This window comes from Nelusetta ayraudi, unplaced genomic scaffold, assembly GCF_046127955.1.
Source record: "Nelusetta ayraudi isolate G7.1 ecotype Tasmania unplaced genomic scaffold, CSIRO-AGI_Nayr_v1 ptg000083l, whole genome shotgun sequence".
Lineage (NCBI taxonomy): Eukaryota > Metazoa > Chordata > Actinopteri > Tetraodontiformes > Monacanthidae > Nelusetta > Nelusetta ayraudi.
Window position 1 is genome coordinate 889057 of NW_027466133.1, and position 15379 is coordinate 904435.

At 48.1% G+C, this 15379-nt stretch overlaps 2 protein-coding genes and 1 long non-coding RNA gene across 5 annotated transcripts; 1 reads left to right on the forward strand and 2 right to left on the reverse strand.

Moving 5' to 3' along the window:
* Window positions 1-308: 308 nt before the first annotated feature.
* Window positions 309-10588, reverse strand: rab11fip1b (RAB11 family interacting protein 1 (class I) b). The gene is made up of 6 exons (XM_076044902.1): window positions 9903-10588; window positions 5043-5476; window positions 3000-4956; window positions 1615-2175; window positions 1283-1379; window positions 309-1123 (listed from the first exon to the last, which is right to left on the reverse strand). The coding sequence occupies exons 1-6, from the start codon at window positions 10256-10258 to the stop codon at window positions 920-922; spliced, it is 3609 nt and encodes a 1202-aa protein (XP_075901017.1). The 5' UTR covers window positions 10259-10588; the 3' UTR covers window positions 309-919.
* Window positions 8816-11124, forward strand: LOC142900602 (uncharacterized). The gene is made up of 2 exons (XR_012928907.1): window positions 8816-8924; window positions 9885-11124. It is a non-coding gene; the product is annotated as an uncharacterized LOC142900602 (long non-coding RNA).
* Window positions 11125-11643: 519 nt separating this feature from the next.
* On the reverse strand, window positions 11644-15151 carry gpat4 (glycerol-3-phosphate acyltransferase 4). 3 transcript variants are annotated; one of them, XM_076044923.1, is made up of 13 exons: window positions 14916-15151; window positions 14077-14203; window positions 13926-13995; window positions 13553-13841; window positions 13400-13474; window positions 13232-13321; window positions 13037-13130; window positions 12833-12948; window positions 12621-12676; window positions 12465-12550; window positions 12257-12385; window positions 12065-12144; window positions 11644-11800 (listed from the first exon to the last, which is right to left on the reverse strand). In XM_076044923.1, the coding sequence occupies exons 1-13, from the start codon at window positions 15071-15073 to the stop codon at window positions 11662-11664; spliced, it is 1509 nt and encodes a 502-aa protein (XP_075901038.1). In that variant the 5' UTR covers window positions 15074-15151; the 3' UTR covers window positions 11644-11661. The 3 variants fall into 3 exon arrangements, with proteins under 3 accessions (XP_075901038.1, XP_075901037.1, XP_075901039.1); XM_076044922.1 differs by having other exon boundaries at window positions 14077-14248; window positions 14916-15150; XM_076044924.1 differs by having other exon boundaries at window positions 14077-14248; window positions 14857-14985.
* Window positions 15152-15379: the final 228 nt, after the last annotated feature.

Here is a 15379-nt window from a genome sequence, read left to right on the forward strand (position 1 = left end):
TATTTCACGTCTAAGGCCAGTATGAATTAAAATCTGCTCTTCATATTCGTTGAAGTTATGTTCAAAACCAAAGAAAAACAATGGTCACTGTACCTTTTTTTTTTTTTTAGATGAATGTGGTTAGCTTCTGTTATTGTACTAAAAACAGGATCTCAGAAATTCATAAAAGGTTATTTAAACTAACCATTATCACAGATATATTAAACACTCTTATTCTCCACATATGACTAGTATCCACATATTTCCCAAGACTTTCATTCCCAAACAAACTGGTCTCTTCTCAAATAAATACAAAAAAGTTGTGGAAGTTATTGATTTTTGTTTATAATAATGCATTTTTATTTGACCTGTTTTAATAGAACAATACAGTGTACTGCACCAATACAGTGTACAAGTAAATAGTGTAAGCTGAGTAAAGTGCCTCTTTGCAGTGAGTATAATCACGATAAAGAACTTTCAGTACAAAAGCAAGAATCCACATTAGTGCTCTTTTGGAAGTAACAGCAGATTAAGGCTCTTCTTCATTCTGGAGGATTTCTCCAATCGACAGGCAACAGGAAATCTTCGAGGGATGAGGTGGGCAGACTTGGACATTAAAGACAAATCATAACGTAACAGTGATCAAATCTGTCATGCTAGCAAAAACATTCAACATTTATAGATATTTATTTTCTACAGATTGTGACAGCAGAAATAAACACAAAAAAGGACTAACAGTTGTAACAAGGCATCATGTCAATACTGTACAGCATCCAAAATCAGGAATATTCCAAGAAGCTGATGTGAGGCTCAAACTGAAATTCTGAAATGTGCAGCTTATGCAACATTTTATTGAAAAAGAAATCTCAAAATGACAATACAAGGCTGTGATTGTGACTGCAGGGTATTTCTGAGGATAAAGTGCCAGCCGGCGGTCGACTCAGACAGCCTTCCTCGGACAGTTCAGCGACATGAGGATGTTCGGACTGTCTTCCATGATGCGCACCAGCAGGTTGTCAATGTACTGCTCCAGCTCCGCTACCTTCTTGTCCCTGTCCGACAGCTGCTTGTCCTGTTTGAGCACCAGAGAGATGAGCTCGGCCTGAGTCAGCTGGGAATACGGTCCTTTGGTGGTGTTGCTTGCCTGCGAAGAGACGCACGAACATCGATTACAGACATTGCAGCGGAAACAAAGGCAGCGTTGGAGTAGCCAAATGACGAAGCTAATCAATGGGCCTATAATAAAACCCTTGGAAATCAAACCAGATAAAAACTGAACAGTGTTGTGAAAAAAAACTGCTACCTTTGTGACATCTCCAAGGATTTCTGTGGATTTTTTATCCCCCTCGAGGGAGGCAGTCGGTGATCCCACAGGGCTGAGGGGTTTCACAGGTAGAAGCCTGGAGTCACAGACAGAAGAAGAACAGTGAGCTGTGTGTGTGTGTGTGTGTGTGTGTGTGTGTGTGTGTGTGTGTGTGTGTGTGTCACACTTCGAAGTAATGGTAAAAGTTCCAAAAGTGGCTCCAAAAAGTTGCAGGACCAGAGAAACACATGAGGAAGGATTTCAAGCCATTTACTTCTGGAGGCCTCTGATTGGTCAGAGTCAACACTGGGGTCAGGAGTGGTATTTCTCACCTGCGTGTGGCCGGAGGAGGCCCCTCCTTCTTCTCCACTGTGGCAGGCCGCGACTCTCGGCCCGTCGGCTCCGGGGTGGAACTTTGCGTGACTGCGTCAGTGGGCGGCGCCGAGTTCTGCTTGACTGTGCTTGCAGGCAGCGCGGGAGCGCGAGTCTTCTTCGCAGATCTGACTCTCGACTCCACAAACTCGCCATCATCCATGTCATCCTCAAACGGGTTCAAGCTTCGGACGCTGGCCGCTTGTTCGGGCTCTCCGAGGGTCCTTTCCACGATGGACGGGGCAGTTTTGGCCCCGAGCGTCGCTCTGCCTTCAGCAGACGGAGGTCTGGACGGCGCCAGCCCCTTGCCGTGCTTGGCCTCGGTCACCGGTCCACTCACACTCTGGCTGTCGCTGGCGTCGGACCGGCGCTGCGGCGAAACGCTGAGCGTTCTGACGTCTTGGGCCTGGTTTGCGGCCGGAGGCTGAGGAGCGGCTCGCTTCTCCCGCTGGCTGCTTGCGAGATCCCTTTGATGGGAGGAAGCGGCGGCGCTTCCTGGTGATAACGCAGCTGTGTGACTCCTGGAAAAAAGGAGACACGACAGACGACGGGGCAGTTCAGCTGACTCAAGTACTTCTTAAAAAAAACAGGGGATAGTAGTTCAACAGAAAAAAGAAAGAGAGGAAATAGAATCAGAGGAGAAAGAAAACATATTCATGGGTAAAAAAGCTGAGCCGAGCTGAGAATTCTCGCTCATCCATCTTGCCGAGCTCCAGTCCTGGGCGCTTTCACCCGGTTGGTCTTAGTGTTACATAACCAAATTGACCAAACCACTTCAGCTGTGAGAAACGCAGGAAACCCACGCTGGTATCTGCCCTCTCACAGCGAAGACCAGGACCGAGGAGAAGCACAGGAAACAGCTGCGGCCACGGCTCAGGAGATTAGCCTGGGCGCTGCAGCCGCAGCACTTTTACCAGGCTTAGACGACATTTTTTGCATAAAAAGCAAGAACCAAGAACGACGGTGAAGGGTTGGAAAAAAAAAAAACGCCACCTTTGCATCCTATTGAAATTTTTTTTTCTTCTGTGGGCTCTTCTCTTTTATCTGGTGCATCAAGTCAGACGGCTGGATGTCTAAACCAGCACGTCAACGTCAGCAGGCGTCCGTCTGCTCGCTCCAATGCAAAACATTTTTACAGAGAGACGCTACGACGGGAGATAAAGGCCTGCTCGGATAACAAGGCCTCGTACGGAGGCCATCGCGGTTGGCGGGACAGAGCGTTCCGCTCTGATGAGGATCAAACAGGTTTTTAAACCGACGAAGACAATTTGGTCACGACATTGAACTTTTTCTTTGGCAATTTCACGTTTTAGAGATTGAACGCGGGAGGACGAGGGGAACTGACCTGCGCCTGGCACTCAACACCACCACTGTGCCGCCACCAGTCGCTGAGTAGTTCTCGTCGAATGGATTAGTGGAAGAGACTCTTGCCGCTTCCTTCTTCCTCTGCTCCTCTTCCTCAATTCTTCTACTTTCTTCTTCTCTTTGTCGTTTTTCTTCCTGCAGTCGCTCACGCTCCTCTTTTTCCTTCCTGGCCTTCTCTTCTTCCTCATTTCTCCTCCTCTGCTCCTCCTCCACCCTCTCTTCTTCCTCTTTTCTTATTTTTTCTCTCTCCACCCTTTTCCTTTCCTCCTCCTCCTGCTGCTCTTCCTCCTGCTTCCTCCGTTCCTCCTCTTCCTGTTTCATTCTTTCCTCCTCTGCTTCATGTTTCCTCCTCTCTTCCTCCTCTTCATGTTTCCTCCTCTCTTCCTCCTCTTCCTGTAGCCTTCTTTGATGCTCTGCTTCCTGTTTACACCTCTCTTCCTCCTCTTCACGGTTCCTCCTTTCCTCCTCTGCTTCCCGTTTCTTCCTCTCCTCCTCCCTTTGCCTTCTTTCTTCTTCAGCCAGCCTCATCTTTCTCTGATGTTCTTCTTCCTCTCTCCTCCTCCTCTCCTCCTGCAACCTCATCCTCTCCTCTTCATCCCTGATTTTCCTTTCTTCCTCTTCCTGTCTCTTCTTTTCCTCCGCCAGTTTAAGCTCTTCCTCTCGCCTCCTCTTCTGCTCCTCTTCCACTTGTCTTCTGTTCTGCTCCTCTTCCACTTGTCTTCTGTTCTCTTCCTTCAGCCTCTCTTCTTCAGCTCTTTGAATCCTCTCCTCTTCTTCCTTTCTTTCTCTCTCTTCTTCCTCTCTTCTCCTTGCCTCTATTATTTCACGCTCTTCCTCTTGTCTCCTCCTCTCTTCCTTCAGCCTCTCTTCCTCAGCTCTTTGAATCCTCTCCACTTCCTCCCTTTTTTCTCGCTCTTCATCTTCCCTTCTCTTTGCCTCTGCTATTTCACGCTCTTCCTCTTGTCGCCTCCTGATCTTCTCCTCTTCCTGCCTCCTTGCCTTCTCCTCTTCCTCAGCCAATCTTTTATGCTCCTCCTCGAGTCTCCTCTCCTCCTGCCTTCTTCTCTCTTCTCTCTCCTCTTCAGCCCTTCTTTGTTCCTCTTCCTCTGCCAATCTTTTACGCTCTTCCTCTTGTCTCATTTCCCTCTCTTCTTCATCCTGTCTTCTTTCCTCCTCCTTCCTTCTCTCCTCTTCAATCCTCCTTTCTTCCTCCAGTTTCTTCCTTTCCTCAGCTAGTCGTTCTTGCTCTTCCTCTTGTCTCCTCACCCTCTCCTCCTCCTCCTCTTCTTCTCGTCTTCTCTTCTCCATCTCTAGGAGAAGCCTCTCCTCCTCCTCTTCTTCTTCTCGTCTTCTCTTCTCCATCTCTAGGAGAAGCCTCTCCTCTTCCTCCTTCTTGGCTTGCTCCTCCAGTTTCTTCCTTTTCTCCACCAACTCCTCTTCTTCTCGTCGCCGTGTCTCCTCCTGGGCCTTTTCCTCCTCAATCCTCATCCTCTCCTCTTCCTCCCGCTGCCTTTTTTCTTCTTCTCCCCCTTCCTCTTGAATCTTCTGTCTCTCCTGTACCGTCATCTCTTCATTCATCCTGACTCTCTCTTCCGCCTCTTCACACTCCACCTCAGCCGTGTCTTCCTCTTCCTCTGTGCAGGCTGAGTATTTCCTCGCCGCCTGCAGAGAATCGACAGATGGCGGAGAACCGTCCAGAACGTCCTCCATGGATCCATGGCCCGAACTGGTCAGACTGAAGCTGGAGGCGACACGTGACGGCCGTGACGGCGGCAGCTGCGGCTCCTCACAGTAGACGTGAGAGCCGTTGATGCACAGGTTGCTCTGCTGCTCGGCGACGCCTTGTCTCTGCTGGACGTAGGAAGAGGAGGAGGTGGAGTCCTTGCTGTCCGAGCTGCCCGAACGTTTGTGGATCTTGAACTTGAACTTCTTTTTACCTGGAAGGGCAGAAGAAAATATGGAGATGCGTGAAATTGTGCGTGGAAAAGCAAAGCAGCGAGTGAGTGAGTGAGTGAGTTGCCACCTTCAGAGGGATCCACGTTCAGCCCCGACGACTGGCTGCCGCTCAGCGACAGGTTCTTCCCAGGGAGAACCGACATGGATTGAGACATGTTCTTCTGCAGGTTTGACTTGGGAGAGAACAGCGACTTTATCTTCTTCTTTTTCTTCTTCTCCTCCTTCTCCTTCTCCTCTCCACCCCTCCCTCCCTCCATCTCCTCTTCCTCGCTGTCCGTCATGACCTGCGGATACGATGGCGCCGTGCCGGCCGAGGCGTCCGAGTCCTTCTTCTTGCCGCGCACCTTATCCTTGATTTTGCCCAGGCGGGAGCGGGGCTTCCCGGCGGCGGAGAGGTCGAACATGCTGGCCGTCATGTTGTTCCTGGTGAACTGGATGTCCACCAGCACTTCTCCTCGGTCCTTGTCCGCTTTGCCCGTCTTGTCCAGCAGCTTGAACCATCTGCGGAGGAGAGGCGTCTCGTTAGGACGGTGCATTTCAAGCGACTCTTGGTGGCAGCGGCGCTGCTCCGATTTTCAACTCAGAATCCTGGCTCATCCATCTCGCCAAACTCATGAACTGCAAATTATTAATTAATTCATTAATCGTTAGTTGATTGACCTTATCGATCGATTTTATAATTAATTGATTGGCGATTTTTCCTGAGAACCTAAATTTCACTTAACTACCCATGTAGAAAGTGTTCAATGAGTCAGTGACTAATTTCATTTAATTGATTGAATTCTTAATAAACAATTAATCGATAATCGATTAATTGTTAACATCCCTATCATGAACATGGATGTTTAGCCTCCTTTTAGTTGGAAGCAGCAGCTACGAGCTGGCTTTAAGCGGTCAGCTCTCACAGACCAGAAAAAATGCTGTGTTGCTGCTGTGTCCAAAACGCGAGCTTGGAAAATCTAAATTCACCTCCATTCGCTGGTTAATTGCTGAACAGAAGAGTTACTTCATCAATTGGCTCAAGAGGCTGTTTGAGTTACAGTAAGCTGAAGTTGGTATTCAGTGGAAATTATGATGCATCCTGGTGGGGTGTGAGTCAGCAGCTACTGCAGTGTTTTTGCAGAGCCTGCGAGCAGGCCAAGTGACCGCGAAGGAAAAGTTTTCTGCCGAATAAAACGCTGCTCTTTGTGTGTCATAAATGTATGTGGGTTTCTACCATGTTTACAATACTGGAGCGCGGCCTGATTTCACAAGATCCTCCCCTGTAGCAACACAAGCAACTTGTGACAAACCTCAACTTCAGATTTTAAATGAGAAAGAATCATCATTTTAGCATTAGCGCTGAAAACATGTTATCTTTGGCTGCATTTCTGCACCTATGCCACAGACCAATAGTGACAGAGGGGGTCCCAAAATAAGCAGAAGGATTCAACAGAACCACTAGAAAAAAAGGAGTCAGCAGAAAAAGAAGAAAAAGTGCCGACTAGGCGGAAATCTGAGGTCAGATGAACACTGAGCAAACAGGCCTCTGGATCTGGAAATCTGGATTCCTGAGGAAATGAAGAAGTGTCTGCATGAACGTGTGAACGCGTGTGCGAGTGTGTGTTGCAGTCAACACCGCATCAACTGAGACCAAGACATGATCAAGACTAGAGAGTATCAAGATCGAGACGAGACCAAGACATTGGGCAGCCCGATAACCTGCCGTTGAACATGAAACAAAACATTACTGGTCAGTACATTTTGGCCTTGATGACTCTTTTGTGACGTCCATGTGCATGCGTCCACCATCTCCTCCCCCATCTTCTCCTTCTTCTCCTCCCCCACAACTTTTTCCCCTCCTCCCCCACCTCTTCCCCAACTGTGGAATGCCTCAGACATGCGGCACCATCAGATAACGGAGGGGAAAACCTCCTTCCTGTAATTTGCTCTGCTGAGGCTGATGTCAAAGTCATCCTACCAAATACACTTGTGTCGAGTCGCTGCAGTAATGTTCAAACATAATTCCTTGGAAAGAGAGAAATCAAATAAGCAAAAAAAAAATATATATATTTTTTTCATTTTAGGATGACCATGGTCTTGGGCGACACAGCCGCTTCCTCTCATTTCAATGTAGCTTCTTAACGTAGCGCCTTACTCTGATCACAATCTGATAGATTTTGATACACAACAATACGCTGAAACAACACATCAAGCACAGGCATAGATGAGTAAGCGAGTAAGCATGTGCTGTACTTCTCCAAAATGGACACAACATGCCATTGACAAAAAGGTCACCACACACAGCGAAAAGAGAAGAGAAGAACTTCACTTTTACAGCCTGGGGGAAGTTGCACAAGTGTGAAGGGAGTGAACGGCTGCAGCGACGAGTGATGGTGCAGCAGGAGGAGGAAATAGTAACGCCCAACAGTAGAGCTTATCACAAGAAGAAGAAGAAGAAGAAGATGAGCTCCACTAGCCAATACAGACAAGACCGCACAAGGGGGGGAACGTATTGTAAATTCACGCGACGCTCTGCACACGGTGTCACACGATAAGACAACGCTGTGAGCGACTCAAGGCTCCCTTATCGCCAAAACACAGCTGCGTGAGGCGGTGTTGACACACCAGAACAGTGACAATTAGCGTGAACAAAGCACGCAGGGAGAGTGACAGAGGGAGAGTGACAAGTAAAATATTTTTAAAATAATGATAATCCTTTTGAATTTGTTCACGCCGGAAATAAAACCTTTGTGGCTCTGACGTTAGATCTGCTCGCAGAGCATGTTTGCACTGCGAGGCAGGAGGATTTGGCGTCCAGTGAGGTGACCTCGCGAGACTTTCACTGTGGCCTTTTTTCACTGATAAAAGCCATCAGGAATGCGAGGCCGAGGCCGGATTTAAACCTGGGAGGCAAAGTTCAGTAGCTGCCGACTGCAGAGGACTTTCAGTCAACACAGGTTAATCTGTGTTTTCCAGGGTTTTCTGAGAGCAAAGAAACACGTCATGCAGTGGAACCATGGATGTGTTATAAGAACTGGATAACTGACTGGCAATATGGCAGCGCCACCGATCTTTCCCTGTGGCCACTCGAGGTACTGCAGCAAAAAAATTCCCATAGACCGAAATACAAAAATAAACGCCTTTAAAACGGCTGACAGGACGACTATGACCTGACGCACACGACCAACCAGGTGTGATCACACCTAACTGCGAAAACTCGACGTCAAGCACAAACACAGAGCAGACGTCCGCTGAATCTCCTCTCGAAGAATGAGCAGGACTAGATCCAGAAAAACACAAACCGGCCATGTCGGCTCAGACGCCACTCTGATCTGTGGAGCGTCATGGCGAGCTTCCCCAGTGGGCCCGCGGCCCTTTGGGATGAAAGGTTGGAGGCTGGAATATATAAATAATTTCTTTGAACAATTAAAAAAATAATAATAAGATGTGAGAAACAGGAGCGGCACACGAAACAATTCGCTTCCTGCTGTGATCCAAGACATTGGAACTGAACAACACACAACCTCTTCAGAAAGAAGAAGGAAGTGTGTGTGTATATGTGTGTGTGTGTGTTCCTGCCTGGTATGCAGCCTGCTTTTGTTTAACACCGGTCACACAGTGGGGGAACAGCAGTACCTAAATAGCGAAGCTCGGGAAGGCTTGAGAAAGAAAGAGAAGAAGAAGAAGAAAATACAAAAGCCGGGACTAACCCGAGTTTTATTTTTATTATGAGAGCTAATTTGCTGCTTGAAAGGAGGGAGGGAGTCACCTGGTGACATCGGAGTCTGGTGAAACCTGATTCTCGCCGTTATTACGTCAGCAGACATTCACCGGATGGGTGTGAATATTTTGGACGATGAAAGCTGCCACCACCTCATGTAATTACTTCGCTGACACGCCTTCAGAGCACGACCGACGGTTGGGATTAAAGACGTTTTTAATCCCGCCAAGCGCTTGGCTCGGCTCTGTCCTCCGACGCCGCCAACGTCTGCAAGATGAAAGAGTGGCGAAACATTTTTGACCCACAAATTTTGTGTTTTGATCTTAGGACTCGTGCGCCTGAGCGGGTGATGCTAATTGGCATCCTTGAGTGCCGCCACGGAGGGAACAAATCCTTTAAGCTGCGAGAGAGGTCGACGCTCAGAAGTCAGAATGGCGAAGGGTAGTGATGTGTGCATATGTGTGTGTGTGTGTGTGTGTGTGTGTGTGTGTTTCGTTCAAATGTTCAAAAACACAACCTCAGCCCGAGATAATCCACAGATCTGCACGTGTAACAGCTCACAAAATGAAAAATTGTTTGATCCCCAAGTGTTGTCAAAGAGGAGGGACTACACACTGGGCCCCTACTCGCAGACACTCATTTGTCAAATATCTGCGTTTCATCCTGCTGCAATAACAACAGAAGATTCTTTAGCCCTTTGTTTACAGCCTCATGCTAAAACTGACGCTCGCTTGGACCTTCTACAGGTTCACAAGGGGACAGAAAACGGGGCGGTCTAAGCGGGCGAAGCCAACACCTGGCTGCGGATGTTGTCACTGACATCCACAGCCAGGTGGCCTTTGTGCCCTTTGTGACATCACATCTCTTCTCTTGTCACTGCTGACGGTCTAGTGTCAGGAAACACTGGTAGTAACAAGTGAGGGTCATCACTTTCCAGCTACTTCCCGCCACACTTTCGTTGACGCACTTCTGCCTCATCAGCAATGAAGAACTGCTGCGTTGAACTGCAGCGTAAGAGGAGAATCAGAGTCAATCTGCCATTCAACAACTTGGAAAGGTTTCTTGACTGCTGAGATCAAACAAACGGATTCCTAGGTGGGAATAATGAATGAAATAGTTCATTGACAAACAAACAAAATAATCGACTTGTAATCCTTGTCGTCTCTTTTTTGTAAAAACCCTCCGATGCTACTTTCCAACCGACAGTGCTGCGGTCTCACTCACTCCGTCTTGTTGCGGCTCCGGTCCTGGCTGAGCTGCAGCAGGTTGATGACGGCCTGGCCCAGCAGCTTGTCGGGCCCCACCAGAGCCCGGTGCAGGACGTGGACGTGCAGGGTGGTCCGCTCCGAGCCGGCGGCGGACTGCGGCTGCGGCAGGTCGAACGTGGCCTCCTCCTTCCACACGGGCGCCACGCACTTCTCCGCCACCGACGTCTGGTACTTGTCTTTGCCCACCTGCATGAGCGCGTACGCGTCGTTGGTGCCGCTCTTGCCCTTGACGCGGAGGCCGCGGGCTTGCAGCACCGTTACCTGGGCGCTAGTGGGGAACCACCGCTGCTGCGCCAATACCGGGGACATCATCGTGCCGGCCGGCCGGTCGCTACCTGTTGCCAGGTCCCTCAGTCAAGTCGGCTATTTAAAACGCCACTGCGCCAAACGCGTGGCGCCCAGGGAGCTCGGCGACGCACTGTAGGAGGAACGAGGGAAAAGTTTTTCTCTCCCTCGGCAGCAGCAGCGCGCGTCGGTCGGGGAAACTTGAGGAAACAGCTGATTGGGCGTGGTCACGCCGGCAGGGGGCGCCTCCGTTAAGGCCACAAGACACGCCTCCCTCTCCCTGGCAGGATTATAGGACTTGCTTGACGACACTCGGTTCACCGCGTCCATTCAAGGATCTCAACGAGCCGCAGCTGCATCACTTCACCCACTGATTTAATGTCCCCTTCATGTGCCTGCCAATGCAAATTCCACTCTTCTTCTTCTTCTTGCGATTAATAATTCACGGTGGCTGACTCCTCTCGTGTCGTTGATCTCGTTCCACATACCTGGCAGGATACCGACCTATCCGCTGTCACAGACTGACAGCTGATAGGTTCACTGTCAGGTGGAGCTGCAGCGCCAGTCTGAGTGCCCAGTAGGCCGCAGAGGAAACTGGTTCCACCCTGCAGGTCGCCTGGATTCATCTCCACATTTCTAATCTGTTGTGTGGGCTCACCTCACAGTAAACCTGGGATTAAACCTGTCTGTTTGCCTATGATGGTTCAAGGTCGATCTGTCACATGCAGATTCATTTCCGTTCGCTTTGACTCTTGTGCAACTCACTCCGTTAGGAAAAAAAGAGACTTCCCTAACAACTTCAGAGGAAACAAAATAATGTGTAAATAGTTTAAGGTCTCCATGTGTGGCCACTTGCGTTTGAAAATGAATATAAACACTCACATTTCTCACTATTTCTGACTATTTCTGTCTGCAGACGGACTACCGTCTGTTTTGTTTTGTTTTTCCAATGAGCTTCAGTAATAGTAAATCTGGTAAGAAATAATCACAAAACCTGCCGGTAAATGTTTGATCTCTCCTTCTCGGCGCCGACCAAAGATCAAAGGTGATGACAAATATAGGCGCCTGAGCCAATTAACCCACCAGCGTTGGCGGCACTGTCTGTCAGCCTCTGATGCAACTACTTTACACGTGAAATTAGCAACTAATGAGATACAGATTTTCTTGAGAATCGATGTTTCAATGAGGCATGAAACAGATTGTTTTGACTGAAAAGAAGTATTAGGAAAAAAAGAGGGATCAAAACAGAGACTTTGGTCACAGAGTCAAACCAGTCAAACTTATTTTATCATCAAATTATAATCAACAACAACATTATTTATTAATATTTCAAGAGAAAAGGCACAGTTTCAAATACTAGTTTTTATCACACACCACGGCATTAACCAAGGCTTCCCCCCCCCCCATTTTTTTCCAGATCGATAACGCCATTATCCTTCCAGGTTCTCCTCTTTGGAATGTTTGTCATCTCCACCTTGTGTCAGCTCACTGACCAGAACCTTGCTGTAGAGTCTCTGCTGTTCCTCCTTGTAAGCTTCTTTCACCTTTGCACGTTTTAATCCTCCATCCCTGATGGGTGACAAGAGAGTGAAGCAGGTCTGCAACTATGAGGCTGAGACTTTAAGAGAAACTTAAAGATTTGCAACATATTAGTCTAACATTGGGTTTTAGCTTGAACGTGAATGGCACTCTCATTGAACTATTTCATGCTTTCCTCCTGAGTAGAGAACTACTGCCACCTGCTGCTGACCCCAGATTCACAAGCATCAGATTACCTGAACATGTCATGTCATAAGAAACTGCTTTAACAGAAAAATACAAGGGGAGGCTCACCAGTTGAGATCCACCAGACCTCCTTGTGCAGCTATGGCTGCTTTCACCCGGTTGGCAAACTGCACAGCATCCTCACCTCCCTGCATGCAGAAGTGAAGGCAAAAGCATGCAAAGAAAATGAGCTATGGAAGACCTCATCACTCTCTCAAGGAATTGACCAAGTGCTTTTCATGACTTTAGAGTGAGATTCACCTCTCTGCTCATTGGCGGCAGGTACCAGACACTGCACACCATGGCCCAGCTGCTCATCATCCTCAGCAGGTAGCTCACCATGCCGAACTTGCTGCTGTCCCAGAAGGCGTCGCCGAACCGTGGGTCGTACTAAAAGACAGACACCTGGTCAAAACCTCAGAGTGAGGGGTGAAAAAAAGAGCAAAAGAAAAAAAAGAGAAGCTACAACCTTGATGGCCACCGGGTGGACAGCGCCGCTGATTTCAAAGCTGCCCTTCCTGAACATCATCACCGAGGTGTTGTTGATGCAGGTGCCTGTGGAAAAATGCCAGGCCATAAAATATTGTCTTGCTCTTTATTTTTGTAATAATCTCACAACAAAGACCTTCAGGGAAGATTAGAATGGGCTGTTTGGTTTTGTCTGCGACGTGATCACTGAGCCTGAAACAAGAAAGCAGAAGTGATCAGAATGGAGAAACTTCTTCGTCATCATCTGTTTAGTTTAATATATATTTTTAAAAAATCCAAATATTGATATAGTTTGTGTTAAATCCGTCGAGGGATTGTGAGCAAAAATTAAAAAAGGTTTTCTGTTACCTTTTGGCTACCAGATGTCTGTCTTTGACTTCGGATCTCTCAAACCAGATGTGATGCGTGGACTTGGCCATGGCCCGCTGCACCATCCCCAACAGCCCTTGATGCGCCTGGCCCACCTAGGAGGGAAAAAAACACATTAGATACTCACTAAAATATTTAACACAGAACAAGGAGAAACAAAAAAGTAAAAAAAAATCCATCCACCAGTGAGTAGCGACCGTCGTTGGCCAGGATGATGACGTCGATGGGTGTCGTGTGATTGGCCACGCAGATGCCGCCGTTCTTTGGTTTGTTCTCTCTGGGGGACAAAACAGAGCGAACCGAATGCCTGAGCTTGGTGTTTGCAGACGGCCGGCTGAATGTCAGCGTCTTGAGCGCATGGGAGTGATCAGAAAGCACCTGTTGTGGTAGGTGACGATGGCCGCTAGAGATCTGGCGCAGATGCGGTAGCATGTCAGGTGGACCTTCTGGCTGAGGAAGAACCTTAACCTGAAGGTGATGAGGAAAGACTGGAGATGTTTATATGTGGATCACCAGGACGATGATCACTGAAGCTATCGCACTCACCGTCTGCTGGGTAAGAAGCCCACCAGGGTGGTCAGGATGAGGAGCAGGATGATCCCGGTGGCTGCCAGAGTAGCTCTGCACAGCAAGAAGACACACAACAGGGCATCAGAAAGACTGTTCGCAGCTGTGAGAAGGACCTCTCACCGCTCTGACCTGAGAGGGAGCAGAACACCGTAGCGGATGAGGATCCCCAGAGCCCACAGGACAGTCAGCTGGGGACCCACGTGGCGGAAGTGACACCTGCTTCGGGTCAGAAGGTTCCAGCTCTCCAGCTCCTGCGCTGAGAAACGCTTGGTCACCTCGTCGTCCACGATGCTCTCCACACCGCTGTGGCAGAAGTAGAGGATATCTGCCACCTGGAACCCTGACCGGCAGTTGCTGGGACCTCGGAACCCCTGGATACCCTGCTGCAGGGAGAGTGATGCTTCTTTGGCAATGATTCCTTTTTTAGGACAAGGTAGAAGAGTTAGATGTGCATCAGAGTCTCTTCTTGCCTGATAAATATTGCACCATGACTCTTTTTTACCATTGCGCCATGGCTTGTCCAGCTGCTGATTCTTCTCCTTGGCTGTCATTTTCATCTGTAAGGTCACCCACTGATTTGAAGAAAAATGAGTGAGAAGGAGAAGGAACAACACAGTGAGAAACTTTCATTCTGCAACAGACAGTGGCCGCACCTCGAAGACGTTGAGCAGGGTCGCCACGTAGAGCCTGTGGAGGCCGAGGGAGACTCCAAGTACCGCTGGTGCCAGGAAGAACACCAACAGAAAGGTCAACCACACGGTGATGGAGATGCTCAGGCATCTGCAGAGCGGGTCAGCAGCGGAAAGTGTGAACCAAGTCATGCTGCTGAAAAGGCGATGAGTGGAGGAGACTGTAGTGGCTGAGATTTATTTAAAATGTTCTTCCTTCCTTTCTTTGTTTCTTTGTTTCTTTTACAAAAGTGCAAATTGTAGAATGCCATTTGTTGAAGTCATGTTTTGACTCTTTGGAGCATCACTCTGTGCTGATGGGGTTCCGGTAAGGCGATGCAATGCCACCCTGCGGTAGAAGTAAGGAATGGCACCGTCGTCCGGTTTATTTATGTGTAAGGAACGTAAATCAAATACTACGCATTAACCTAAAGGTGAGGAGGCGGTGGTAGTGCAACTAGTTAGTTAGTGTCAAATTTAAAAACCTCTCAGCCAATCAGAATAAGAAGGCGACAATAATAACTGCCGAGGAGCACATTTAAAGTGGGCTGGGAAGACTTGTCCCTGTTCATATGTCAGTTGTAAAGGCATCGGGCACGCTTGATGTGTAAAAATGAGAAGACAAAGAAGATACACACACACACACACACACACACACACACACACACACACACACACACAAATGAATATCAGCGTTAGAGAGGAGCTCTCTGGCTCCCAGCAAGACAGCTATTAATGTGAGCTTCGAGGTAATAAGGCTCTTACCTTCCAGTCTGGAGCCACGGGGGTTTTGAGTAAAGTTAGTTCTCCATCTGTTGAATTACCTGGAGCGCTGACACTGTGCTGCTGTCCTGCGTACCTTTTGACAACATGCCACAATAGGATTCTCCATCCCAACAGGTGGCCAAATCATCGCATGCACTGGGGGTTGGACCTGGACAATAATCTGATTACAGAGCAGAAGCCCCATCAGAGGGCACATTTACCGGCTCCTTCTGTGCGATCATACAACGAAGTTTAAATATGTGAAAATATATGTGAAAATAATATCCATATAAAGAATATTTATATAAAAGGTAATGTGTCCAGTTGTGTTTTTTCAAAGTTTAAAGGGAAATTGACATTCTTTCTCTTTGCAGTTTAAAATAAAGACAAAAAAGTAAGAAAAAAAGTATTGGATGAAATACTGTTCTTCTTGCACAGGATGATAATAAAAATCGAGGGGGGAAAATAGTTACATAAATCTGGGCAGATTATTTCACTTTTGCTTGGTCCACTAGGTGGCAGT

Excerpts from the sequence above, each read along its gene's own strand:
- rab11fip1b (XM_076044902.1), bottom strand. The coding sequence starts at position 10,258 with ATGATGTCCCCGGTATTGGCGCAGCAGCGGTGGTTCCCCACTAGCGCC. Across the intron at positions 2,176-2,999 it reads GTGTTGAGTGCCAGGCGCAG|GAGTCACACAGCTGCGTTAT; the intron begins GTCAGTTCCCCT and ends CCTTTTTTCCAG. Across the intron at positions 1,124-1,282 it reads TCCTTGGAGATGTCACAAAG|GCAAGCAACACCACCAAAGG; the intron begins GTAGCAGTTTTT and ends GTCTCTTCGCAG.
- gpat4 (XM_076044922.1), bottom strand. The coding sequence starts at position 15,073 with ATGTGCCCTCTGATGGGGCTTCTGCTCTGTAATCAGATTATTGTCCAG. Across the intron at positions 13,996-14,076 it reads CCCTGCTCAACGTCTTCGAG|TGGGTGACCTTACAGATGAA; the intron begins GTGCGGCCACTG and ends TCTTCAAATCAG. Across the intron at positions 13,842-13,925 it reads GGACAAGCCATGGCGCAATG|GAATCATTGCCAAAGAAGCA; the intron begins GTAAAAAAGAGT and ends GTCCTAAAAAAG.